The 24,512-nt window shown below is 51.9% G+C and overlaps 4 protein-coding genes across 15 annotated transcripts in view; 3 read left to right on the plus strand and 1 right to left on the minus strand.

The window, feature by feature from the left end:
• Positions 1-4: 4 nt before the first annotated feature.
• Positions 5-1,966, plus strand: C8H2orf81 (chromosome 8 C2orf81 homolog). 2 transcript variants are annotated; one of them, XM_034426083.3, is made up of 3 exons: positions 5-278; positions 414-617; positions 931-1,966. In XM_034426083.3, the coding sequence occupies exons 1-3, from the start codon at positions 54-56 to the stop codon at positions 1,894-1,896; spliced, it is 1,395 nt and encodes a 464-aa protein (XP_034281974.2). In that variant the 5' UTR covers positions 5-53; the 3' UTR covers positions 1,897-1,966. The 2 variants fall into 2 exon arrangements, with proteins under 2 accessions (XP_034281974.2, XP_034281975.2); XM_034426084.3 differs by lacking the exon at positions 414-617 and having other exon boundaries at positions 17-278.
• Positions 1,967-8,626: 6,660 nt separating this feature from the next.
• Positions 8,627-19,802, plus strand: LOC117670715 (retinol dehydrogenase 12-like). 2 transcript variants are annotated; one of them, XM_034426086.3, is made up of 8 exons: positions 8,627-8,820; positions 9,763-9,851; positions 10,641-10,854; positions 12,424-12,663; positions 12,857-12,946; positions 15,496-15,687; positions 16,308-16,414; positions 16,704-19,802. In XM_034426086.3, the coding sequence occupies exons 3-8, from the start codon at positions 10,698-10,700 to the stop codon at positions 16,929-16,931; spliced, it is 1,014 nt and encodes a 337-aa protein (XP_034281977.2). In that variant the 5' UTR covers positions 8,627-8,820; positions 9,763-9,851; positions 10,641-10,697; the 3' UTR covers positions 16,932-19,802. The 2 variants fall into 2 exon arrangements, with proteins under 2 accessions (XP_034281977.2, XP_034281976.2); XM_034426085.3 differs by lacking the exon at positions 8,627-8,820 and having other exon boundaries at positions 9,647-9,851.
• An 839-nt stretch (positions 19,803-20,641) lies between these two features.
• LOC148112525 (uncharacterized) lies at positions 20,642-24,223 on the minus strand. Its single transcript, XM_087875354.1, has 3 exons — positions 23,991-24,223; positions 23,125-23,291; positions 20,642-22,007 (listed from the first exon to the last, which is right to left on the minus strand). Exons 1-3 carry the CDS (start codon positions 24,139-24,141, stop codon positions 20,721-20,723), a joined length of 1,605 nt encoding a protein of 534 aa, XP_087731480.1. The 5' UTR covers positions 24,142-24,223; the 3' UTR covers positions 20,642-20,720.
• Positions 24,218-24,512, plus strand: part of DCTN1 (dynactin subunit 1) — a 45,316-nt gene continuing 45,021 nt past the window's right edge. For 3 of the 10 annotated variants that reach the window (XM_034426091.3, XM_087875343.1, XM_087875344.1), the window contains exon 1: positions 24,314-24,453. The gene's annotated coding sequence lies outside the window, so the exon portion shown is untranslated. Of the gene's footprint in view, positions 24,505-24,512 lie in introns of all 10 variants that reach the window. The other 7 variants (XM_087875350.1, XM_087875351.1, XM_087875347.1 and 4 more) reach the window with 7 other exon arrangements.

The following is a 24,512-nucleotide window of genomic DNA, read 5'->3' on the forward strand; positions in this document are numbered from 1 at the left end:
GCGACGGCGTCGCGGGGAGGGGCGGGGCGTCCGGGGGGCGGCGAGGCTCCGGGATGGCGTCCCGCGACCGCGTGGCCCAGGCCAAGTCCCGCGCGGAGCGGTCCCGGCCGCCCACGGTGCCGGTGCCGCAGGTGGAGATCGTGCCGGGCCGGCTGTCGGAGGGCGAGTGGCTGTCGCTGCTGGCCTTCGAGGAGGCGGAGGACGTGGCGGGCGACGTGCTGGCGGCGCTGCTGGAGCTGGTGCTGGGCGAGTGCTACAAGGTCTACCTGGCCCGGCAGGTCGGCCCATTCCCCCTCCCCCCCCGCAGCCCCAGCCCCACCGTGGGGGGGGGGAAGAGGCGCCCCCCGCGTCCCTCTGCGCTTCCCGAGCCCCCCCCCCGACGCTGACCCCCCGCCCCTCCCCCCCGCCCGCAGTGCGTGCCCTACGTGATCGCCCAGGCGCGGGAGGCGATGCTGCAGATCGTGGAGTGGCGCTTCCTGGTGCGGGACGCGGGCGAGAGCGACGTGGCTGCGGACCCGGCCTGGCAGGAGGACGAGGAGCCGTCCGCCGCCGTCCCCGACTCCTGGGCCCAGGGCTCCGTGCCGGTGCTGCAGACCGTGCCCAGCCCGGAGTGGGAGGTAGGCTAGAGCCGGGCCGAAGGGAGCCGAGCGGAGGGCGCTCCGACGGAGGCTCGGCCTGGCCAGGCTGGGAGGCTTCGGGTCGGGCGGCTTCCCCGGTCTTGCCACGGCGGCGGCGAAGGGAACCGGGAGCCCCGGGCGCTGCTGAGCCAAAGCTCTCAACCCAGAGCCCTAAGTTAGGAAGCGCTGGAAGTCGAGGCGGGAGGCAACCTCAGCTGAAAGCTGCTTCCTTGATAGAAAGGCCGCGTCTCTCCTTCTGACGCTAAAGCAGCCTTGAACCCACCGCACTGCCCTGCTTCTCCCTTTCCTCCAGGTTCCTGCAGGCAAAGTGCCGGAGGAGGAAGCGTCTGCCCTGGAGGAGCTGCCAGGGGAGGAAACCACTCAGGCTGAGATGCCCCTCCAGTGGGGAGAGGAAGTACCCCAGCCCCCCTCCCTGCTGGAAGTCAAGCCTCCCAAGCCCCAGACGAGGAGGGGGCTGCCCAAGGGCCGGGCTGCCCAAGGGCCCGTGGCTGCCTTTCCCGGGCGCTCCTTCAAAAGCAGGCCGTCCTGCCAGCCGCTCCTGGTAGCCCAGCACTCGGCCAGATTGGATGGCAGTGCCAAGAACGTCTCCAAGAAGGAGCTGCTTTGGCGGAAGTTGCCCCAGGGCCCCCTGGAGGTGAGCTCCCTGCTGGGCAGCAGGCAGCCCCTACTGCCTTCCTCGTGCAGCAACCTCCTCCGCATCCAGATGGGCCGCCCTCCCAACATCAAGGATGTTTTCTACGACGAGATGGGCAACGTCACACTGGTGCCTCACCTGGAGCCAGCCCGCTTGCCTAAGCGGTGGATAAAGCCCACCGTGGAAGTGGTGGATCCTGATGTTGAGTCGAGGCGCCAGGAAACCCTGAAGATGGTCTCCGGCCGCTGCAAGCAGCACCGTCCCCCGAGTGGCCCTGTCAAGCGGGCCCCCGTAGATCAAAGCATCCTCCAGGCTCAGGTAGAGCCGGAGGACCCCATGAAGGCAAGGCAGAAGGCCCACCTGGAGCAGGTGGCCTGTTCTCCTCTTCCAGCAGGAAAGACCCTCGAGCCCACCCGCTTTGTGTTGGTCAAGCCCACCTTGTTGGTGGAGACGGTTGACCTCGCCCCGGGAGTGAGCCTCCACCGTGGCGGTAGTGGCGCATGCTTGCGGCCTGCAGAAGATGCCAAGGAGGCAGGTGGGCCCTTTCCCAGCAGGGCCAAAGGGCCCTTCTTTCAGGAGCCACGACTTCTGCCACATTTGTGCCCCAAAGCTGTGCTGGGATGAGGATCAGGGTGTTCACTGAACACATCCCAGCCTCACACTGTCCTGAAATAAAATGGATGTGACACACTCACACCTGTGGCTTTTCTACGAAGCCCTGACTCTGGCTGATAATGAAAGGAAGCGATTTGGGGAGACGATTCACCCACCCACCCACCCACTTGTCTTCTGTGGTTACCTTGCAGAAGAGAGGTGTTCTGTGTGGAACCAGTGTCCCCCCCCCCACTTTGCAGTAGAGGAATTGGCCAGCACATAGTTGCACCTCAACTGAAAAAGCCCCCCCTGTCGTCCCCCCCGGGAGATGCTTGCTGCCCTTCGAAAGGTCCTTCAGGGTTGACTGGACTGCATAATTGCCTGATGGGGCCATGGAAGGGTGCTTCTCCCCTCTTACTGAGGAGGGTGAGAGAGGCAGAGAAGGGCGCGGTCATTTTTATTGGAAAGATAGTCAAAATAACACTGAAGCCTAGGGGGGGCAAGAGGGAAAAAGGAAATTGCACAGAGATTTCTGGGCAAAGTTGTCCAGGGAGCTTTGGTGGGTGGGGATGGCCTTGTATCAGATTCGGGCCATCCTAGAGCATTTTCTGGCTCTCGTGGCTCTAGGCTTTAAGGGGGTGGGGGTGTTGGGCAGAGGCTGCTAGTGGCCGACCTGTTCAGCAGAGTCCTGCAAAGGGCCACCCCAGAAGAGCCATGATATGAGATCACCCAAACCAAGCAGCCCCTGCCTGGCTTCCTCAGATTAGCTTGTAGAGCCGGGTGGAGGTTTCCAGCAGCTCCCTGTGTTCCTTGGGTAGTTCTCAGTGGTGCGCTCTCTCTCTCCTTCCCTCCCTCTCAAAGTAGCGAGATGGGCTTACACTGGCACCAAGTAAAAGCTATGCACAAACCTTTGCTGAAAATACTTTTTGGGTATAAATAATGTCCTCCAGAACAATAAAAAGATTGTGTGGCGTTTTGAACAAAAGAGTGTAATCCCAAGAAATCCCCCACACTTCCCAGAGGAATAAAACAGTCTCCCCAAATATACCAAAAATACCAAGATTTTAGAATAGCTTATCTTTACTGTGTCCTGCGATTGAACTACATTTTGAATTAACACCTAAAAGAGAAGCTCTTAGTGAAGCCAGCTCTCCCTATTTACACTTGCAAGTTGTGAGATAACAAACTTTCTGCCTTAACACCAACTGGACAGTTGTTCTCCTCTTTTGTTGCGGCAGGTGCCCAATACCTGCCAGACCCTTCAGCCTCCTCCTTATGCAACCTCAGCCACTCTGGGTGTGGAGGGTCAGAGAGCCATCGAGAAAATAACCCCTTTGAGAGTGGAGTTCTGTCCCTGCTATTTGGGCTCACTGTGGCCAATTGGGGAAGGACCCTGGTGCTGTTAGTAACTAATTGGGAGCATTTTAATAATTATAGGAGGTGTCGTCCCAGCACCTCCTGTAATGTCCCCCTGCTTCAGTGTCTGAGCTGCAAATTCTAAATTAGCCAAACAAGCACCTCCTCATAACAAACAGACCACACAAAGTTTGTTTTAAATGAGTTGGTGGTTGTGATAAGAGTATTTCAACACCCCTGTGCTGTGGTATCTCACAGGTGGTTTTACTAGAGGATGCCTGTGTAAGGTAATTTCACCCAAGATAGTCAGAATACGGGTTCAATAACAAAAGAGGAAGGGATGCCTAACCCCACTGCTGATAGGGATTTCTTAGCTGTGATTTTCCTGCATATTGCGTTAAACTTCTAATGCAGAATTTTCATAATGTTTGCACATTAGTAGAACCAGTGTGTATATACGGTGTTTTTTTCCAAGTTCCACACATCCTAGATCTAGAAATAAAATCAAATGCAACTCTGAAATCAGTAAAGGCAACATATAGTGCTAACTCAGCTTTACTTTTCAAGTAGATGTTGTAAAATGACATTCATTCATCCAATTCCTTCAGCTTTCTTATATGTTTTAGCCTCCAGCCCCCTGATCATCTTTGTTGCTCTTCTCTACACTCTTTCCAGAGTCTCAACATCTTTTTTACATCGTGGCGACCAAAACTGGATGCAGGATTCCAAATGTGGCCTTATCAAGGCCTCATAAAGTGGTATTAACACTTCATGTGATTCCATCCCTGTTGAAGCAGCCAAGCACATGGTGCCTCTTCCAGCCTGTCTCAGATCCAATCTCTTTAAGGATGAAGTGCTTCGGGGCAGACCCTGCAGTCCCCCCTTTCGGCACTTCAACTCAGAAAGAATCCCTTTGGATTGATTGATTGATTGATTGATTGGAATTTGTCAAACAAAAACATGAAGAATAAGAGAATAAAAATACAATGACTGGGACGATAGGCATGTTAGTGCCCTTATGCACGCCCCCTCTACCACGGGTGGGTTCTAAATTGTTTTTACTACCGGTTCTGTGGGCGTGGCTTATTTTGTGGGCGTGGCTTGGAGGTCATGTGACTAGGTGGGCGTGGCTAGCTGGTCAGTCATTTCTGGAAGGTCCTTGCACTTACGACCAGTCCTCGCACTTACGACCTGACTCATTTGTTTGCTTTTAACACTGAACAGCTGTAGGACGGCCCTTTGAAGCCCCACGGAAAGAGTTTAAACTTTTTTTTCCTCTAGTCATCAGCTGGGACTCAGGAGGCAGCAATAGATTGGGGGTGGGACCAAATAAAAGGTAAGAATAACGTGGGTGGGTGGGAGGGCGGAGGGGGGAGAACCGGTTCGGTGATGTCATATCGTCACCGCTACCGGCTCGGCAGAACCGGACCGAACCGGGAGGAACCCACCACTGCCCTCTACTGACCACTTCAGTATGAAGTAATTTGTGACTTCAATTTATCAATTTGTGACTGAAACTGAAAATTTGTAGCTCTGAGAACTGAATCAGGTAGGGCATTCCAGACTTCGACAACTCTATTACAGAAATCATATTTTTACAGTCAAGTTTAGAGCGATTTACACTGAGTTTAAAACGGTTGTTTGTGCGCTTATTGTGATTAAAATAGAAAAAGTCATTTACAGGTAAAACATTACTGTATAATTTTGTATGCAATACCTAGGTCTGACCACAAGTGACGCAGTTCTAAGTTATCCAAACGGAGAATTTCGAGCCTAGTACCATAAGGAATTCTATTGTGTACAGAAGAGTGCAAGACTTTTCTCGTGAAGTACTTCTGAACCCGCTCGATTGTACTGATGTCAGATATATATTGGGGATTCCGAACTGTTGAACAATACTCTAAAATTGGTCTAGCATAGGTTTTATAAGCTCTAATTAGCAATACAATGTTTCCAGAAAAAAAGTTTCACAAAATTAAGTTTACAACTCTATAATGCTTTTTTAGCAACACTGTTAGAGTCAGCATAAATCATCAGAGATAAATACACCTAGGTCCTTATCAAAGTGAGGGTCATCTGCTAGATCAATGCCACCTAGCTTATACTGTGTTTCCCCGAAAATAAGACCCTGTCATATTTTTTTGAACCCCGAAATAAGGGCTTGGTCTTATCCGTGGGGGGGAGGTCTTATTATTTTTGAGGTGCAGGAGACAGTGAGCATGGCCACCTCATGGCTTCTGCTGAGTCAGACACATGCTCGTCAGCTGTTCGCTGGGGCAACCAAAAGTGGGAATCTCCCCAGGGTTCTTGGCACTTGCCCGCCTGCCATCCATCCATCCCCCTCACCTGCAAACTCCTGCCCCGCTCCTACCTCTCTGCTAGGCGACCCCCGGCAGCCCCAAATGCCCAAAGCCTGCGCCCACCCAGCTCCCTTTTCCACAGCACCCGGCTCTTTATCGAGGGGGGTGGCATATGGGGCAGGGGGAGAAGCAAGATGCATGGAGCAAGATGGGGCTCGCTTCTCTTGCTGTCTCTTCTCCCCCCCCTCGCCAGGGGCCAGGGAGACGCGAGACGCGTATCTTACCTGCCTTGCAGCTCTGTTGCGTGTCTCGCTGTTGTCTGCAGGCAAACACGTAGGGTAAAATCAAACCTCGCGAGTTCAAGAAGTTTGATTGAACTTGCTGTCAGTTTTGGAAGACAATTTTCTTTTTTGCTTCTTAACTGCCACATATTTTAGCTGGGGAAGTTGGGAGGGGGTTGTTGGAGCGATAGAAAGTTAGTCATAACAACATTCCGTATTCAAGGACTTTTGCCTGCATCTGGTGGAGACTGCCTGAAGATTGTATCCAGTTGAGTGTGAAGAGTTGATTGGACAATGTGACGAACTTGTGGGTGTGGGGCAGGGTTGTGAACTGTCAGCTGGGTGTGGAAAACCGGGAAGCTTTCAGATTCGGGTTTTCCCAGATGTGTCAATGTGACATCTCTAATAAATTGGAACTTTGAGGAACCTCAGGCCTCAGAGCTTTATTTCGTTAGGAGTGTTCCTTGGAACCCTGACACTCGTGAGGTTTTTTTTACCCTACGTGTTTGCCTGCAGACAACGGCGAGACACGCGACGAAGCTGCAAGGCAGGTAAGATGGCTCCACGCACCCCAATGGTACCGTAACAGCAGCCTGGCTTTTGCCCTTTCCCACTGTCTCTTTGTCGAGGGGGATGGCAGGTAGGGCGGGGAAGAAGCGAGATGCGTGGAGCATGATGGGGCTCCTCTTGCAGTTTCTTCTCCCCCTCTTGCCGGGCATGGTAGGGCTTCCTGCCCCTGCCCAAATTGGATGCAATTTGGGGGTGGCAGGTGGGGAGGGGTGGGGCCGGGGAGACACAAGACGTGCGTCTTACCTGCCTTGCAGCTCTGTTGCATGTCTCACCGTTGTCTGCAGGCAAACACGTTGTAGGGTAAAACCAAACTTCTCACAAATTCAAGAAGTCTGATTTAACTCACAAGGTTTTTTTTACCCTACAACGTGTTTGCCTGCAGACAACGGTGAGACACGCGACAGAGCTATAAGGCAGGTAAGACACATTTCACATCTCCCCAGCCCCACCCCTCCCCATTTGCTTTCCTTGGGAGGGCCTCATATCCTGCCTCCCTTCCCTCCCCCCCCAGGTCTGGCTCTGTTGCTCTGCCTTGACCTTCTTCTCTTGGGAGGTTTTTACCTCCTGTCCTTGAAGAGGAAACTTGGCAGCTCGGCTCCCTCCTCCTTCAATGCTGCACTATGGCTTTCTAGCTATTGAAGAACAATATATTCATCTTTGAAGACCCTCTGTGAATTTTATGCTCCATGCTGCATTTTGCTACACCATATGAAATAAACTTAAAAGACCCACACTTGGCTCATAAGCTCTTCAGAAGTATCCCATTCTATTCATTATCAAAGGTAAAATGGGAGAACCCAGGATGCTTATCTCCAATTCCTAGGAATTTGGAGCCACAGAGTCTTGATGATAGATTTGGCACCTCAAAGGTTGAAAAAAGGGGCACCCCACGGCTAGCCTGAAGCATGTCCTCTTAAGTCTCATTGTTGGTTGCTTTGTGTTTTTATTCTGTTTGCCACGTAGGTTTGTTTACTAAATAAATAAGTAATCTGGTTGTAAAACATAGGAATTGCCACAAATTCTCCAGCTGTGTTCTCTGCCTTGGCCAGCTCCCCTCCCTCACAGCTGCAAGTCATTGCCTGTACAGTAATTTCCTTTATTTTCTCTTTCCCATAGCTTGGCCTTGGAATTTGTTTTGACTATCTTAGGTTACCAAGGATATTTTTCAGCTCCCCTGTTTTATGGCTAACAGCCCCTGTTCCAGTATCTGCTGAAACAATCAGTTGCACTGTTAACAAAGAGTTTCTAGCCAAAAGACCTAGGACTTTATGTCTGGGGCAAGTGGGCTTCTTCCTCTAAATCAGGGTTGTTCAAACTCAATTTCATTGAGGGCCACATCAGGGTTGTATTTGACCTTGGAAGGCCGGGGTGTGTGGCCATGGTGGGCGTGAATAAAAAGTTTTTTTTGGTTTTTTTTTTTGAAAAAGGTTTTATTTTAGATTAAAAATAAGATAAAAAAAACAAAAAAAAACACAACAATAACATAAAAATATCATCCTTACAAACAATTATAGACAGCATCTCAATCGGTTAAAATCATTTCATGCTTACAATTCTCCAAATCTCCTCATATAATAATTATTCTTTACTTAAGCTAAAAATACATATTTTTAGAGCCTTGGTAGTACAGAGGTTTAAGGCACCCTGTTATTAAGCTTATTAAGACCAGCTGCTTGCAATTACTGCAGGGTTCGAATCTCGCCAAGGCTCAAGGTTGACTCAGCCTTCCATCCTTTCTAAGGCAGATGAAATGAGGACCCAGTTTGTGGGGGCAATAAGCTGACTTTGTATAAATATACAAAAGGATGAAGGCTATTGCTATATATATAAACATTTCATATATGCTATCTCATCTCCATACTTTTTTATCAAACCATTGATAAAATATCTCCCATATCAAATAGTATTGTTTATCTTCCTGTTCTCTTATTTCAAATGTCAATCTACTCATTTCAGCACAGTCCAACATTTTCATAATAATTTCTTCATCGGTAATTATCTTCTCATTTTTTATTCAGATGATGGTGAAACTGTAAGATCTAAGGAAAAAATTTTCACCAGCTTCTAAGTAAAAGACTTCGGCTGGGGCCATGTGGCCAGCAGGCCTAGGCCGGGACTGGGCCACAGCAGCCTCCTGCTTCAGGGATTGAGGCAGCAGCAGCAGCCAATCAACGAGGAAGTTGCTTCCTTTGCCTCATCAGGCTGAACTGCAAGCCGCTTGTTGATTGGCTGCTAAATCCCAATCCCTGAAACTGCTCATTGGAACTGGGCTGGCCAGATTAGGCCCAAACTAAGCCTGCAGGCCGTCATAGCAGAGAAGCCGAAGTTGTCTTATCCAGTCAGATGTGGAAAGCTGTTTTCCTTACATCTCACCACCTTACAGGTTCAGTTAAAATGCTATGGCTTCTCTGCCACTTGGCTCAGCCTCTTCTGGAGCTCTTCCAAAAGTAAGGACAGTAAAGCCACGGGAGTGGGGTGGGGTGGGGTGGGGAGGGCCGGATCCAGCTCATGGAGGCTCCATTTCGGCCTGTAACAGGCCCGGGGAGGCCTCTGGAAGCCCCCGTGGCCCGTTTTGGCCGGCAGAGTGCTACAGGAGGCTGTCCAGGCCAAAAACAGGAGGCTGCGGGGGGGGGGGGGTCCGCTAGCAGAGGCACCCAGGGCGAGATCTAAGCACCCCACGGACCACATCCAGCCCCCGGGCCTTGAGTTTGACGCCCCTGCTGTAGATTGATCCCCTCCTCAAAGGAATAAGGAATTCCTCACTTCCCCAATCCACCAGTTGAATTGTGAAATCCTTCAAGTGTTGGGGTTCCCAGTAACACCCCCAACGAAAGAAGACTCCGAGGCTAGAAGTTCCTCAAAGTTCCATTTTATTAGAGATGCCATATTGGCACATCTGGGAAAACACAAATTTGAAAGCTTCCAGGTTTTCCCCACCCAAAGGAAAGTTGAAGTCCCTTCCCCTGCATCCACATGTCCATCACATGGTCCAATCACTCCACTGTCCCAACAGGAGATGGCTCCCACGCTACTCCAGGTGCAGGCAAAATGTCCTTGACTCCCAGAGAAAAGAATGTTGTTATGGGTATATATCTCTACAACTCCATGCAATCCCCCCTCCCAGTTTTCCGCAGTACTAAGTGTGGCAGCCCTGAAGAGCCAAAGAAAAAGATGGCCTCCAGGGCTGACATCAAGGGCAGCCAGTGTCTCAGTTGCTTAAGGTTTCTGAGAGCCACAGTGACCCAGAAGGCTTCCTGCAAAGTTGTTGTCTATTTGTTTTTGATATTGTTATTAATTTGCAATCTTATTTTATAGAGCTTATAAAATTCAAAAATCAGAAAATTTAACAAAAATAAACATGTGTGCACTCTTTTCCATATTGATTCCAGGGGTGAAATCTACTTACCTTCGGAAGCGGTTTGGAAGCGCACGTGCTGCACACGTCACATGCGCGCACAGACCTCCACATGCGCAGAAGGTAAAAAACACATTACTTCCTGGTTAAAAGCAGGAAGTAATGACACCCAGGCAGGTGGGCGGAGCTTTGCTCCGCCATTACTACCAGATCGCCGAACCACTGGCCAAGATCACTACCAGACCGGGTGATCCGGTCCGATCCGGGAGCATTTCACCCTTGATTGATTCCTCCTGTAAGGTGACCCACAGTTTTCACCAGGAGCTGCTTTTTAAAAGTCTGAAATTGACCCAGCATTTTTTTTTACACTCAATAAATGCATTTGATATAGCAGGAGCATTAGTGATGTTGTAGGACCACAACATAACATAACCTGGGGGGTGGGGACACGGGATGGAGGTTGCCCAGCCTTGATTTGACCCAAGTCTCTCTGGGACTTTGAGGCAGCCTGGGCTTCTCTGCCCTCACTCGCCTTTCTCCAAGGAGCTGGTCTCCCCCTCCCCTGGCAAAACGGATAAATGCTCAACGCACCTTACGTCCTGATTCTTGATGAACGTATCTTTTCTTTTATGTACACTGAGAGCCTATGCACCAAGACAAATTCCTTGTGTGTCCAATCACACTTGGCCAATAAAAAAATTCTATTCTATTCTATTCTATTCCTTGGGAGGCCTCCTCCTCCCCCTCCGCTGGCTTCTACTGCCTTGTCCTGTTGGCCTTCCCAAAGTTCTGCTGCATGGCTTCTGTCCAAGAAATGGGCAAACCGTTTGCTGAAAGCGGACTCTGCCCAGAGAACACTGGCTGCCCCTTTGGGAGACTTCCTCTTTCTGAACGCAAGAGGTCTTTCCTTAGAGTGGACCTCTGAGTCGGCAGTCATCTTCCAGAGCTGCTCCAGAAAGGCTGCTTGTGATGGAGGGGACCGCTCTCTTCTCCCACCCGCTCTGGTTCATCTGCTCCTTGACCCTCCTGGCGCTGCTGTGGGTACGAAGAAGAAAGAGCTGGAGGCCGGAGGCTTGTCCCGTAGACCTGAGTGGCAAGACGGCCATTGTCACTGGAGCCAGCAGCGGTGAGTCTTACCTCTTAGCCACATCAACTCAAATCTTAGTGGATGCATTTCCATAATCCTGGTGTCAGCACTTCAACCTGCATTTACATCGAAACCTGACACCTGGTTAGTTTGGCTTTCTGGCCTTTTGCTTGGTGATGCAGTGTGAGGCATGAAGCCTCCAAATCTGGTTAGTATTCATAAAGAAACCCAGAAAAGGAATCGACTGGTGTGATGTTTCTAGACACGTTGCCTGCAAGCGGCTGCTGGGTCTGGAAGGAAAGAGGCTCCTTTGCTTCCTGCCAGGACCACTGTCCAAGGGAAGAAGGGCCGGCAGCCCCCAAATTCCTGGGGTCAACAGTCTTAACGTTGGTGTGTGAGCGCAGTTTAAGAGGCTGGCCTGTTCAATCGGCCAGTCTGCTAAAGAATGGCTGCTGCCGATGTGCTTCCCCCTCCCCAATTGTTCCATGCTTGTCTGAGGGCAGGAGGGGGCCCTCATCTTGTGGGACGGTAGAGAGGAAAAGGCAGCTGGGATGGCTGCCCAAGAAGCCGCCGGGGCTAAGGAGAACAAGTGCATGCCAAGCCATTGGGAGCTGGGACTGACCTCCCCGGTGCCTCTTTCTGTCCCTGAGGTGGGCTTGAGCAGGGAAATGGGCAGAGGGAGAGCGGGGGCCTTGGCATTACCTTGTTTGACCACCACACATTCCCTCCCTCTTCTGTCTGTTTAGAACTAAACCGGGGGAGGGAGGGGCTAGGCCTTGTCTTCCTGCTGCCCACTAAAAGGCAAAGGGCACGTGGGGGGAGAACCTTGTGGCAGGAAAGTCACCTTTTCCTCCCTCGGGGAATGGCCCCTTCCTTTCAGACCACTGCCACCCTTAATGGTGTTGTGCCAGGAATTGCACCCCAAGGACGAATAAAAAGGGGATTGAGACAAAGTTCATTTCTTGATCCCACAACTACAATTAACTATATATACATGATTGCTCTCTGCTATTTAATAAGGCTCCCATTTTAGGGCACTATCAGTTATAATTTGATTATAAGTTATGGAAGTCTCCAGGCTTTGGGGAGGGCGGTACCAGCCTGTTTCTCTCCCTCAGAGAAGGGTTTTCCTTTGGCAGAAGGCCACCCACCGATGCCAGCTCTGTCCCTGGTCATCAGCCATTGGCCTGTTATGAGCAGCTGATGGTCTTTCTCTCTCTCTTGGAGGAAGATGGGAAGTCCACCCGGCCATCTCTGCAGTCTCCCTGGCCAAGGGGAGATAAGGACAGCCAATGTGGCAGCCTCTGCCTGCTGAAGAGCAGGGAGCCCTGGGGAGGTCAGCCCCAGCCAATGCAGGGTTCTCATGGAGGGCATTCAACTGAGCACCCTGGATGCCCCCCTTCAGGGCTCAGACTCTGGTGCCCACTGGCCACTGCTGGGGGGGGGGGAGTCCTTCAGCCCCCAGGGACCCATGATCCCCTTTCACCTCCCCTCCCACCACGAGATCTTTCTGGCCACCTCAGGATCAATGGCCCATGGGTGGGTGGGGGTTGGGAGGTGCCACCCTGGGGTCCTGCGGCAGCTGCTCTTGATGCCCATCCTTTGCAGGAATTGGCAAGGCCATCGCTCTTGACCTGGCACGCAAGAACGCACACACAATCCTGGCCTGCCGCTGCAGGGAGAAAGGCCAGGCTGCGGTGGAGGAGATCCGTAGAGCCACAGGAAACCCCCAGGTGCAGCTCCGTCTGCTGGACATCAGCTCCATGGCCTCTGTCCGTGACTTTGCCAGGAGGTTTCTGGAGGAAGGGAGCCAGCTGCACATCCTGGTGAACAACGCGGGTGTCACAGGTAATAGACACTGGGCAGCTATGCCCTCTGCTTGCCTGGGTCAGAAGCGAGCAGGCAAGAGACCAGGAAGCTTCAGTTCCATCCCAAGGGCCCAAGGCTGAGAAAGATCCTTCCCGAAGACAGGCGGAGCCCAGAGACCCTATCCTGAAGTCTGCCCCCTCTTAAGCTGCCCTCCCTCTTCTCTCCTGTCTAGGCCTGCCATTTGCCATCACGACTGAGGGCTTGGAGCTCACATTTGCCACCAATGTCTCGGGTGCCTTCCTCCTCACCAACCTGCTGCTTGGTAAGGACCAGCTTCTCCTGCATGCAACCTGAAGGTCATTGATTCCGCGGCTTCCCCCGTCCCCTGAAACCCTCTAAATCCAGCAGCTCCTCTATCAGTGCTAGAGCTGAGGAGCCCTTCTAAAGAAGGAATCTCCCAAAGGGTCTCCAATTACGATGGTGCCACTTCCTGGAGGGGTCTGGGCAGTCAGTCGGGAGAGGTCGGGAAGTTGCATAGAAGTGAAGGAAATGGTTAAAGAAAAAAAGGTGGTTAGAAGAAATGACAACGCAACAAACAGATTTAATACCAGAATTGTTCTTGCTAGGTATATTACCAGGAAAATATAATAAAAGAATTACATATTTAATATTACATGTGATAAAGGCGACGAGAATTATGTATGCACAAAATTGGAAAAATGAACATATATCTATAGATGAAAATGTAAGAAAGAAAATATTAGACTGTGCCGAAATGGACAGGTTAACGATGAAAATTAAGGATAAAGAGGAAACAGAGTACTATTTAATTTGGGACCTATTTTATAAATGGTTAGAAAATAGAAGCAGAAGTTAGTAATTTATAATTAAGGATGATCAATAAAATAAAAGTAAATATATATAAGCAATAAATACCATAAGCAATATTATCACTAGATTATACTTATTATAGATTAAATTGTATAGGGTGATTAGAAGGGAAGATTACACTGTATGTATTGTGAGAAAAATGGTTATAATTATGGTGTGTATAAAACTATGTATTTAAAAGAGATTTGATACAGACAGTACACTGCCGTTGCAGAAATGGAAGCGTTATACAGGAAAATGCAAAATAAAAACAATTAAAAAAAAAAAAGAAGTGAAGGAAATGTACACTGGCACAAGATGCCCCATAGCTCATTTCTGAGCAGGAGCTAAGCAATGGGTGGGCAAGCCAAAGAGAAGTTGATTCCCTTGGAACCAGAGGGACAGAAGGCCAATGTTGAGGATAATTAGGAAAGGAAACAAAAAAGACCCCCACTGTCCACTCTGCACAGGCAGGCAGTAGCCTTGACCTCCCTGGGCAGTCCTAGAAAAAGCGCCAGGCCTGGCCACACTTGGACACATCACCGGAAATTAGGACGGGCTGGGCAGCAGGAAATGCGGCCCCACAGAAGGTCACAGCGAATCCTTGTGTCCTGAGGCTGCCCTCCACGTGAGCCACCCTTGAAGATCACCCAGGAGTTAAAACCGGTCTGGAGCTAGCAACACGCTGAGCGCTGGCTGCCCCTGGCTTCACCCTTATGACGCCCCTCTTGTGGAAGCTGTGCTGGCTTCCAGTTTTCTTCCAGGTGCAATTCGAGGTGCCGCTTTTATCTTTGTGGGATTCATTGTCTAGTTTAAAATGATAGCAAGCCAAAACTTATAAAAGAAAACAATGGTAATTTTATTTGCTACTTTCACGTACATGCAGGTACAGTGGACACACCTTAAACCCTCAATAGTCTTTCTTTATATTCCCTATCACTGTCACAAGTTTGACTCCCACCTTTTCCTCATTGGCTGAGTACTCAGGCCGTCACAATCTATCCGAGGTGCCTAAAATGAATATATTTTCCCCTGCCCCTTATTTACAATTTATCTCTAATAACTATTAGTTTCTGGGGTTTGTCTCTAGTTGCCAGCAAATTCCAGCTAAAACCAGTTTTGAGCATACCAAGGGGCCTCTTACCCTCTGTCCAAGTGCAGCTTTGAGCTCAAGCCACATTTATGAGATTAGATAAATGCTGTGTTCTCTTTTCAAGGATTAGTATGTCCTGCTACAATTCCTATACAAACAATAACCTCCTTTCTCCTTTCCCACCACATCTTCAAAGCCCTACAGAGCAGAGACCAGGCAGGCTCTAGGCCCCCTCTCGTGCCAGCCTTTGCAGCTCCTGCCCTACACAACACCCTCCCTCTTCGGATATGACAGCCTCCAACTTTCTGCCCTTCCAGGGGCACTTCAGGCTGGCTCTTCCCTCAGGCATTGGGACAGGGTGAGATCGGGGGGGGGGGGGGGGGGCTCTAGAGAAGAGAGGCTGGGGTACCAGTTTCTTCTGTTACTGGTTTATTGTTGCTTTTACTGTTCTGTACTGTTTTATTGCACAGTAAAAGTTGCACAGGTTGTTTTGAAGATAAGCAGCTACAGGATATAAATGCTTTAAATAGATAAGCAAACAAATAACTAAATAAAAGATGGGATCTCAAAGGAGACCTGACTGTTAGCTATTATTTAGGGCTGCAGCATTGCTGCAGCCGGCAACTATCTAAAACATGGGTACCAAGAGGGTGGATCCAGGAATGAAGAGAAACTCCAACTTTGCTGGCCTTTGATGTTGAGAAATAAACAGGAGAGAGAGAGATGCCAATGTGTGGCATTTGTAGTGCCTATTGTAAGTGGCTTTTTAGAGGTTGATTGTGGTGTGTTGATGGCTGGCTTTTATGTCTTAGCTGTCGTTTGGTTGCCCTGCCAGGGGTGGGCTCCCTGCAGCTGGCAGAGCTCTCCCAGAGGGCTTTGGTTCCCTTCACTGCTCCTCCTCCATGCAGGTACCATGATGGCCTCTGCTCCGGCTCGCATCGTGAATGTGTCTTCCTTCCGGCACTTCTATGTCAGGAAGGTGAACCTGAAGTGGCTGACGGGGGAGGAGCGGCTCAAGAATGCCAGCCAGGCCTATGACTGCACCAAGCTCATGAACGTCATCTTCACCATGGAGCTGGCCCGGAGACTGCAGGGCACTGGTAAGCACACGGCCGCCTGTGGGGGTCTCCTTTGCTACAGGCATGGAATGAGAAGTTACAAACAAGAAAGTCGGGGCAGAAATTACAGCTGCGTGCAGTTTAGATCAAGCCCATTCCCTCTGCCTCCGCAGACCTTAAGTTCTCCTGGCTCTTCTCCAGGCTCCCTCCTGCCCACCCAGCCTGCCCGTCCCTGAGCTTCTCCTTCTCTTGAGTCATTTGCTCTTCCTTCTTAAGATTTCCTTGGCAATTCTCTCCGCATTCTTGATTGTTCCTCTCGCCATTTCTGACCCTCTAATGTTGGAACCCCATTCGCACAACCTTCAGCTCACTTTTATGCTTCTGCCCAGCATTGGCTTCCGTAGATATGCTCTGGTGATCTTTGTTAGTGGTGAGAACCCCTTCTCAGAGTCTGCATGTCAAGGGTCCCAGGCAGGGGTCCCCCCAGGAAGGGGCTGGGGCCAGTTTAGTATCAGGTGCCAAGAGATGCTCCCACCAGAGGCCCTGCCCGGTGGCTCTTTCCCTTTTTCTGGGCTGGATGAGAGGGGGCTGCTTCCCCATCCCGGCTCCCAGACCACCCTTCTCTTGCCGGGATTCACCCAGGAAGGGTATCTCCTCTGCAGGCGTGTCGGCCAACGTGCTCAGCCCAGGAATCGTCCGGACAGAGATCCTGCGCCATTACGGCCGGGTCAGCCGCCTGCTCTACTGGCTCTGCAGCCCTTTCATGAGGGTGAGTGAGGCTCTGAAGCAGCAGCTCCAGAAGCAGATCTTGCTGGGAAGAATGGGCAGGTGGGGGAAGAGACTGGGGGAGGTTTGGGGAATTGCTGGGGGTGGGGTGGGGTGGGAATCAGAGCTCCTTGCAGCAGAGCCGAGAGCTCCCCGATGGCTACCCAGAGACCCTGCTCAATGGGGCCTTGGAGGATCAGATTCTTGCTCTCCAGGCTTTTGGCTGCTGGGCCTCGTTCTATGCCTCCCGCTCCGAAGCTTGCTCTGAGAGGCTTTCTCTGCTCTCTCCCCAGAGCCCCCAAAAGGGAGCCATCAGCACTCTCTACTGCGCAGTTGCCCCAGAAATGGAGGGGATTTCGGGCAAGTATTTTGACAGCAACTGCACACTGGTACCGCCTCAAGCCCTCGCACAAGAGCCAGGCCTCGGCCAGAGGCTGTGGGATGCGCTAGAGAAGGCCACAGGCTTCAAGACAGACGGAAGTCAGCAGGTGGTCTCGGGCCCTCTGCAAAGGGAACATTAGGGGGCTTCTCCCTCTTTTCTGGCCAGGGGAGTAGAAAAACTGCCGCTCAGCAACATGCGTCTTCTGACTCCCCTTCCAAGAATTCTTCCCTGCAAAGTTGCCAAGCCCTTTAACTGAGAACCATGGCCAGAAAAGCAAAATTCACCCTGGATTTTTTCTCATGCTGTGAATGAAGGACCTTGAGGACTGCTGGGGGCCCTCCAGCCCTCTGTTCGAGTTTGTGGGGCCGGGGTCTGCTTTGAATCTCTTTTCCCAGGCTGTTTGCATGATGGATTAAGTTTCTTGGGAAGCTGGTCGGAAGCTCTCATCTCCTGATGGTTTTTGTCTGGAGCCGAGGCTCCTCTCGGCTTCAGCACCGTTTCTCTCTTCCCAGCGATGCCTTTGCAGCAGGTCAGGCTTCTCCTATCATCCTTTTTCTTTGCTGCCCTAGTTCTGCTGTGGGGTTTTGGCCTTTAAACCATGAATATTCTGATTACAATGGAAGAGTGAATTGTGCATTTTCTTACTGAAATAGAATAACCAAGTTTGTTTTGCACTGTAATCTGTAGTAAGAGTCTATGAGCTGCATGGAAAATTATTATCCGGTGGAGATCATTTTTATTTCTGAGTCTAGTTTGAACCAGCCATCTGGGCAACTGGATGCCCTCAACATGCCCCATGAATAGCCCCACCTGCTTGGGGATGGGAGGAGCTCAGTGTTGCAAGGACCAGGCCGAGGGCCACTCTCTGCCTGTAGAGGCCCTCCAAGTGGGTCACTCGTCCATGAAGACTCAGGAGTCACTCACTCTCCAAGGTGGCCCAAAGTCCTTTCAATGGTGGCCTCCCATTTGCCCCACTGCAGTGGATGAAGCACTGGGAGGATGAGAGACATATGGACTTTGTGGTCTTTATATACCCAAAGCCAAAGAACAGGGCAGAGAGCAGAGGCTCCTGGGGCGTCTCTTGATGGATGCAGCTCCATGTCCCTCACGGCTCCAATATCTACTTTTAAAGGTTGCTGTAACAAAGCAAAATGGAAACAGATCTTAAAAAAAAAAATAGGGACTGAACTTTCCTTGGAAAAGCTCCCTCTCTCCAAGGGACAGTATTCCCAGGGTCTGGAAGCTTGTGGGGAGGGGGTGTTTTGGGATGCAGGTTGCTCCTGCAGTATGTCCCATTCACGGGAATCACTTTGCAACAGCTTCTGAAACCAGGCCCCAAAGAAGCTGCTCGGCCATCACCCAGCCAGAAAAGTGCCTGTCTTGATTGGCCCGGGAGGGGAGGTTGCTGAAACCAGCTAGCTTTTCCTAAACGGAGCACAAGCGGCAAACGGAAACACTGCCCCTCTTCGACCTGAACACCGTTAACAGACGTGAACTTCTCAGGCTGGCCAAGGAAATCTGGGAATTGAAGTCCACCCTAAGTCCACTGGCAGAGCAACTAAGATCAAGTGAGGTACTAATACCACTCTATAAAGCCCTAGTAAGACCACACCTAGAGTACTGCATCCAGTTTTGGTCACACCACTATAAAAAAGATGTTGAGACTCTAGAAAGAATGCAGAGAAGAGCAACAAAGATGATTAGGGAACTGGAGGCTAGAACATATGCAGGAACTGGGCCTGGCTGGTCTAGTGAAGAGAAGGATCAGGGGAGACATGACAACAGAATTACAATATTTGAGGGGCTGTCACAGAGAGGAGGGGGTCAAGCTGTTTTCCAAAGCACCTGAAGGCCAGACAAGGAATAATGGATGAAAACTGACCAAGGAGATATTCAACCTAGAAATGAGGAACTTTCTGACAGTGAGAACAATCAACCCATGAAACAGAAGTTGCCTTCCGAAGTTGTGGGAGCTTCCTCACTTGAGACTTTCAAGAAAAGATTGGACTGCCATTTGTCAGAAATGGTATAGGGTCTCCTGCTTGAGCAGGGGGTTGGACTAGATGACCTATAAGGTCCCTTCCAATTCTGTTAATCTGTTAACTTTCTTTGAATAAATCCTCTCGACCAGGAAGAGCATTTCAAAAGATGGGGAGAGAAATGGGACAGCTGTGGGATTCTCCCCATAAAGGCAACCTTTTTGTGAGCAGGTCCTCCATTACTTTGGCTTATGGCTGGAGGTTCCAGAGAAATCTAACTCTTTGTTTATAAACTCTTCATTAATTATAATTATCCCGATGTTATTTCTTCTTTTGGGGGGTCCAGGAAGCAAATTCTAAACTAGCCAGCAACTGCAGTGAAATTCCAAGAGCGAGAACAAGAGCTGCTCCAGTGGTGCAAATAGGTTATTAACGTCAAAATGAAATGAAGCCAACTATGCCCGGTGAGTTCTCTGCCCCTGCCCCGGCCTCTTACACCCGGACCCATGGACTTTGAAAAGAAATGTTTCCAACAGCAGGCTCTTCAAGCTCCAGGGGTTATTAGAGACCAAGACGATGGCTTGGCAGGTCTTGGAGAGGAGCTCCCCCCTCCTGAGGAAGAGCAAGGACAGGGGTGCCTGTGCAGTTCCTTGGCAGGGTTTTGTGATTTGAAACAGCACAGCCCTTCTCAGCTGGAAGCTACCTTTCCCCTGTGCCCCTCACTCTCCTTTCTCATTCTGAGGAATGGCTCAAGATCTCAGGTGACGTGACAGGCTGAGCTCCTTCACAAAACACACTATTGTCAAGATTGAGGCTGTCTCTGAGTCATCCGTGTTCTTGTTCTCTTTGGTCGGAAAAATGAGGGGAGGTGGGGATTTAACCTGAAACTCAATATTTGTAAGTTTTAATAAGCAAGTATTCTAAATTTAAGATTTAATTCAACACTCTTTCCTTCTCCTTCCCTTAATTTCCTATTTTTTCTTCTCCTTTGTATTTTCTATAATAAAATAAAACATTTAACTAAAAAAAAAGTTAATTCAACAAGCTGAATTATCATTCAGCTAAAAATCCACTGGGTGCCTAGAATCCACCCCCACATTGAATGGCAGGAACACAGGCCGGCCCAAGGGCTTTGGGCAGTTGGAATCAAGGTTTCCCCACATATTGCCAGAGTAAAAATAGTTAGGTGGATTATAGATTCTACAGCTTTTCTGTAAATGTTGGATTGCACCATCTCTAATTTTCAATACGCACATGAAATTAAACCTATCAGCAAGTTAGCCTTATCAATTACAGAGTTGCCTCTGGATGGGAGGCACATAAATGTCCTATTAAATACTCCTAATTGTAATTATGAAGTAACCAACAACCTGGAAGTGATGACAAAGAGAGCTTGTAACCTGACTTCTCTCCAGTCCTTTGCTTAATAGCTTCGGAACTGTAACTGTTCACCAATTGATCAGGCATCAAGGTTAGGGTTCTCCGTTTCTAGTTTAAGCCACCCTTGGGAGGAAAGTCTCCATCACCCCCGGAGTTTTTCTGGATCCCTCAGCCCATCTACCTGTGCTCCCATCAGAGGCAATTGGGAACGCTCCCCATTTGCTGTCTGCTCCCAGTCAAGGAAACTTGGCAGCACCCTGCAGAGAGCTCTGCCAACATGTGAAAACTGCTTCCTCCCTGCAGGGAGAGGGAGGCTCCTGAGCATCGGTCCTGCAGAGCCTTTGGTGCACCTACCTACCCAGGTGAGAACCCAGGACAGATTTCTAGGAGGGAGGATGCAAAATAGTAACTCCCCTCTGACTGCCTCCCGAGTTGCACCCCCAGAGGCTGCCCCCTTCTGCGCCCAGGTGTCGACAGAAGCCAGGCAGACTGTGGAGAGAATACAAACTTTATTAAGAGGGGCTCCTCTACTTTGGCCTCAGTATAAACAAAGCCGACTTCCGGGGCTTTCACTGCCACTCAATGTGCAAGTCAAGGCCTTCCCGGCTGACTTTTCGGAGAAGCTCGTCATAGTCGCCCCGGTAGATGTCTGGGCATTTGTCCAAGTGGAGGGAATTCAGCTGGTTGTCTGCAGCCAGCAGCAGGTGGATGGTGCTGCTGGAGACCTGGCACTGGAGCAGAGAAAGGTAACGGAGCTGCACCAGGGAAGCGCCCTGGGGCTCCAGCACTTTCTGAAACACCTCATCCAGGCAGAAAGGCAGGTAGAACAGCTCCAAGCTGTGCAGGCAGGGGGAGTTCTGGAGGACGGACAGGAGGTTTGCTCTCAACCTTGGAATAGGCTGGGAAGGTGCGGAAGTGTGCAAATGGCAAAGGCTCAAGGTAAACTCGGCAAGTTGGGAGAACCTAGGGGGGGTCAAAACAGCCTCCTGCTCTGGGGGGGGCATTCCCTCGCCCCTCAAGGACAAGAAGATGCTGGCACTGAATTTGTGGAGATTTGGGCAGCGATTGAGCAGCATGTGAAAAGACAATTCATCCCTGACATAGAAGCCATCGACGGAGAGGGACTGCATCTGGGTGCCGAGGATGGCCACCACAGGCAGAAGTTCCGCCAGATTCCGGGGCCTGCTGCAGTCTAAGGTCAGGTCGGTGAGGGTGCGCCAGGTGTAGAAGGCAGGGCTCAAGGCGGAACCGTCGTCCAGAAGGACGATGGCTTTGGTTAAATGTGGGCACACGGCACAAACCGTGGGCAGGAAAGTTTCCTCCACCTCCAGGAGCTCCTTGAGAGGCAGCGTGAGCCTGGAGCCGGCCTGGTCTGTGCGCATGGCCATCCTGCGCTGGGCCAGTTCCTCCAGGGAGGGAAACCGGGGGTCGACCTGGGCAGCCGCGAACTGCTGGCCGAGGATCTCCTGCAGAGCCTCAGAAACAAACTCGTTCTCTACGAACCGGAGACTGGGAAGGGCCAGCAGAACAAAGGCCAAGGCCCAGACCAGATCCCGGCTTTTACCACTGGGCTCCAAACCGTCAACTGAAAGCACCTGCAGGCCCTGGCAAGAGAAGGAGCCAGCCGTGACATCATAAGCCAAGTGGAAAAGGGAATCAGCAGACAGCCGCTTGCAGTCAGAGATGTTCAGCCCACAGAGATGTCGGCAGGTGGAGCCCACGGCTGACAAGACCTGAGTGTTGCACTGGGTGTCCGACAGGTCCAGCTTCTTGAGAGAAGGCAAACTTTCTATCAGGTCAACCAAAGCATCGCTGGGGATCCGGCTGCAGCGCTGGAGATACAGCAGGGACAGGTTCTGTCCCAGGGAGGAAAAAGAAAAGGCGGGCGTGTAAGGAAGGAAACACGGCTCTCAGCGCACAGCTGGGCTCATCGTGTGGGACAACCCTGCTTGACCTCCCCGGTTTTTTCAACTTCAGGCAGACATTTTAATTCTCCTTGGACATTTAATTCTTCATGTTACTGCTGTTCCTGTTTCTTGATTTTAATTTTGGTGCTGTTAACAGATTTTAAATTTAAAACAATTTTAAAATTAAAGATCCCAGAATTCCCAAGTCCTAAAGGAGCCATAGTTCCCCACATCTGCCTTAAATAAATCATAGGTCTATTTTGTATTTTGCCTTCAATGAATCCTTGTCTTGAGGCCTTTTTTGCCTGTGCTTTCAGTGGCCACTGGCTGAACTAAGCTAAGGCAGATCAGAACTTCTAATGGCACAGCAGCCTTGGGATCCTATCTGGCCACAAGGGAATCAGATCGCAACCACAATGTGGCCACATCAGAAAACTGCTTCTCCTTCAGAGAAATAACCTTGAAGTCTCTTGAGTGACAGAGGCAGGGCAGTTTTCAGAGCTCCTGGCCTCATCCTGCTTAGATCTCGAGGTGAGAGTTGGCCGGCTCGGGGTTCCCCTCTTCTCCATTCCCTTCCGGATCAGGTTATAACCTTAGATGCCAGGAGGTTGCATGTTGGTATTTTGCATTTTAATCCCTATGGTGCCTACAGTGGTCAGGGTGGGTGATGGGTTATATAACATGTACATCAATAAATAAACCCTCCTTTTATCCTTTGCTTTGATTGGCTCAATTATCACGATTATTAGGCATTCAGAATTCCTACTGCAGATAGAAGCAAGCTGAATGTTTTAACAGAAGCCGCTCGGCTAAAATATACAATTTCTGCCATTTTACCCAATTTACTTATTCGGTCCAAGAGGTACCAGAACTAGAAAGGAGGCAGGACGCAGCAAAGACCTTTGCTTATCCAACAGGGCAGCCAAGGAGGGAGGCCCGGCCGATGGCTGTGGAGCTGCTTGAAGAACCGGGGGATGTGCGGCCAAAGACAGAGGATGCAGGGAACCCGTCCGCCTCCCCCGCTCCCCGGCATAGCCCCCCCACCCCCAGCAGCCCCGCCGTCCACCTTGCAGCGGCTGGAGATCATCTGAGCCACATCCTTGGTGACCAGCTGCGAGCATCTGCCCAGGTCCAGCTCTGTCAGCTGTGGCACCAGCAGCAAGTGCAGCACAGGCCGAGTCACGCGCCGCTTGATCCCCAGGAAGTCGATCAGCTCCTGCACCAGGCAGCCGGCTGGAAGAGGGGGGGAGGGTCAGCCCAGGCGGGGCCCAAGAGAACTGCCTCTCCCGCCCGGCCCAGGGAATTCCTAAGGCAGGAGGGAGGCTGCCCAGGCAGGCGACGCCCACCCAGCCCAGCGGAGGGGCTCCAGAGGCCGCCCCCCCCACCCCACCCAGCGGCCCAGGGCAGGGGGGGGAGGGCGGCCGCCCACCCAGCTTGTCTTCCATCCAGCCTCCCCTCCCCCCTCTCCCACCAGGCCCTCTCTCGCCCCTCCCCCCTCCCCCCCTCTCTCCGAGCTCCTCTCCCTTCCCAAGCCCTCCCCCCAAGCCCCCCTCCCTCCCTGAGCCTTTCCCCCTCCCCCCCAGCCCCTCTCTCGCCCCTCCCCCCCGAGCTCCTCTCTCCCAGCCCCCCTCCCTCCCCAAGCCCTTTCCCCAGTCCCCCTCCCTCCCTGAGCCTTTCCCCCTCCCCCCTCTCCCCCCAGCCCCTCTCTCGCCCCTCCCGCTCCCCCCGAGCTCCTCTCTCCCAGCCCCTCCCTCCCCAAGCCCTCCCCCAGCCCTTCTTCCTCCCCAGCCCCTCTCCCCCCAGCCCCCTCCCTCCCTGAGCCTTTCCCCCCTCCAGCCCCTCTCTCGTCGCCCCTCAGCCCCCCCAAGCCCCTCCCCCCCAGCCCCTCTCTCGCCCCTCCCGCTCCCCCCCAGCCCCTCTCTCACGCCTCACCCAGGTCGTTGAAGGGCCCCAGCAGGTATCGGAAGCGCTGCTCGTCCAGGGAGCGCTCGGCGTAGTCTTTGGCCCAGAGCACCTGCATGTTGGCGGCCACGTTCTCCAGGCAGAGCGCCCGCAGCGGCCGAGCCGCCTTCCTCTTCGGCATCCCTGCGGCCGGACGGAGGCTCCGAGCGATCGGCGAGACGGAGCAACACCCGCTGCACCAGGGCGCTTCCGGCCGCCAGGGGGCGCCCGCCGGAAGTGCCGCCGCTCCCACCCACGCCTGCGCCCTCGAGGGGTCCTCACCCGGGCTGCCCGCGGCGCCTGAGGAGTGCTGACCGCCGGCCGGCGCGGGCTCTGGGACCGGCGGCGGAGGGGCAGCCCCTGTCGGGGGCTTTGCTGAGGCGGCGGGCGAGGGCGGCGGTTGCCCGGCGGCGGATCCCGCGGGAGGAGCCGGAGGAAGACGCGGCGGCGGCGGGTAGGCGAGAGAGGCCCCGGCGGCCTACCTTGCAAGGCTGCGCGGCCGGAGGTTCGGCG

This window comes from Pantherophis guttatus, chromosome 8, assembly GCF_059756535.1.
Source record: "Pantherophis guttatus breed Tessera chromosome 8, ASM5975653v1, whole genome shotgun sequence".
NCBI classification, from domain to species: domain Eukaryota; kingdom Metazoa; phylum Chordata; class Lepidosauria; order Squamata; family Colubridae; genus Pantherophis; species Pantherophis guttatus.

What these genes read in the sequence shown, in the direction of transcription:
- LOC117670715 (XM_034426085.3), top strand. Translation starts at nt 9,732, where the DNA reads ATGTGTGCACTCTTTTCCATATTGATTCCAGGGGTGAAATCTACTTAC. An exon ending in TGTCACTGGAGCCAGCAGCG is followed by an intron (nt 10,855 to 12,423) that starts GTGAGTCTTACC and finishes CATCCTTTGCAG; the next exon opens with GAATTGGCAAGGCCATCGCT. An exon ending in CCTCACCAACCTGCTGCTTG is followed by an intron (nt 12,947 to 15,495) that starts GTAAGGACCAGC and finishes TCCTCCATGCAG; the next exon opens with GTACCATGATGGCCTCTGCT.
- LOC148112525 (XM_087875354.1), bottom strand. Translation starts at nt 24,141, where the DNA reads ATGCCGAAGAGGAAGGCGGCTCGGCCGCTGCGGGCGCTCTGCCTGGAG. An exon ending in GGGGCCCTTCAACGACCTGG is followed by an intron (nt 23,292 to 23,990) that starts GTGAGGCGTGAG and finishes CCCCTCTTCCAG; the next exon opens with CCGGCTGCCTGGTGCAGGAG. An exon ending in TGATCTCCAGCCGCTGCAAG is followed by an intron (nt 22,008 to 23,124) that starts GTGGACGGCGGG and finishes TCCCTGGGACAG; the next exon opens with AACCTGTCCCTGCTGTATCT.
- C8H2orf81 (XM_034426083.3), top strand. Translation starts at nt 54, where the DNA reads ATGGCGTCCCGCGACCGCGTGGCCCAGGCCAAGTCCCGCGCGGAGCGG. An exon ending in AGGTCTACCTGGCCCGGCAG is followed by an intron (nt 279 to 413) that starts GTCGGCCCATTC and finishes CCCCGCCCGCAG; the next exon opens with TGCGTGCCCTACGTGATCGC. An exon ending in TGCCCAGCCCGGAGTGGGAG is followed by an intron (nt 618 to 930) that starts GTAGGCTAGAGC and finishes CCTTTCCTCCAG; the next exon opens with GTTCCTGCAGGCAAAGTGCC.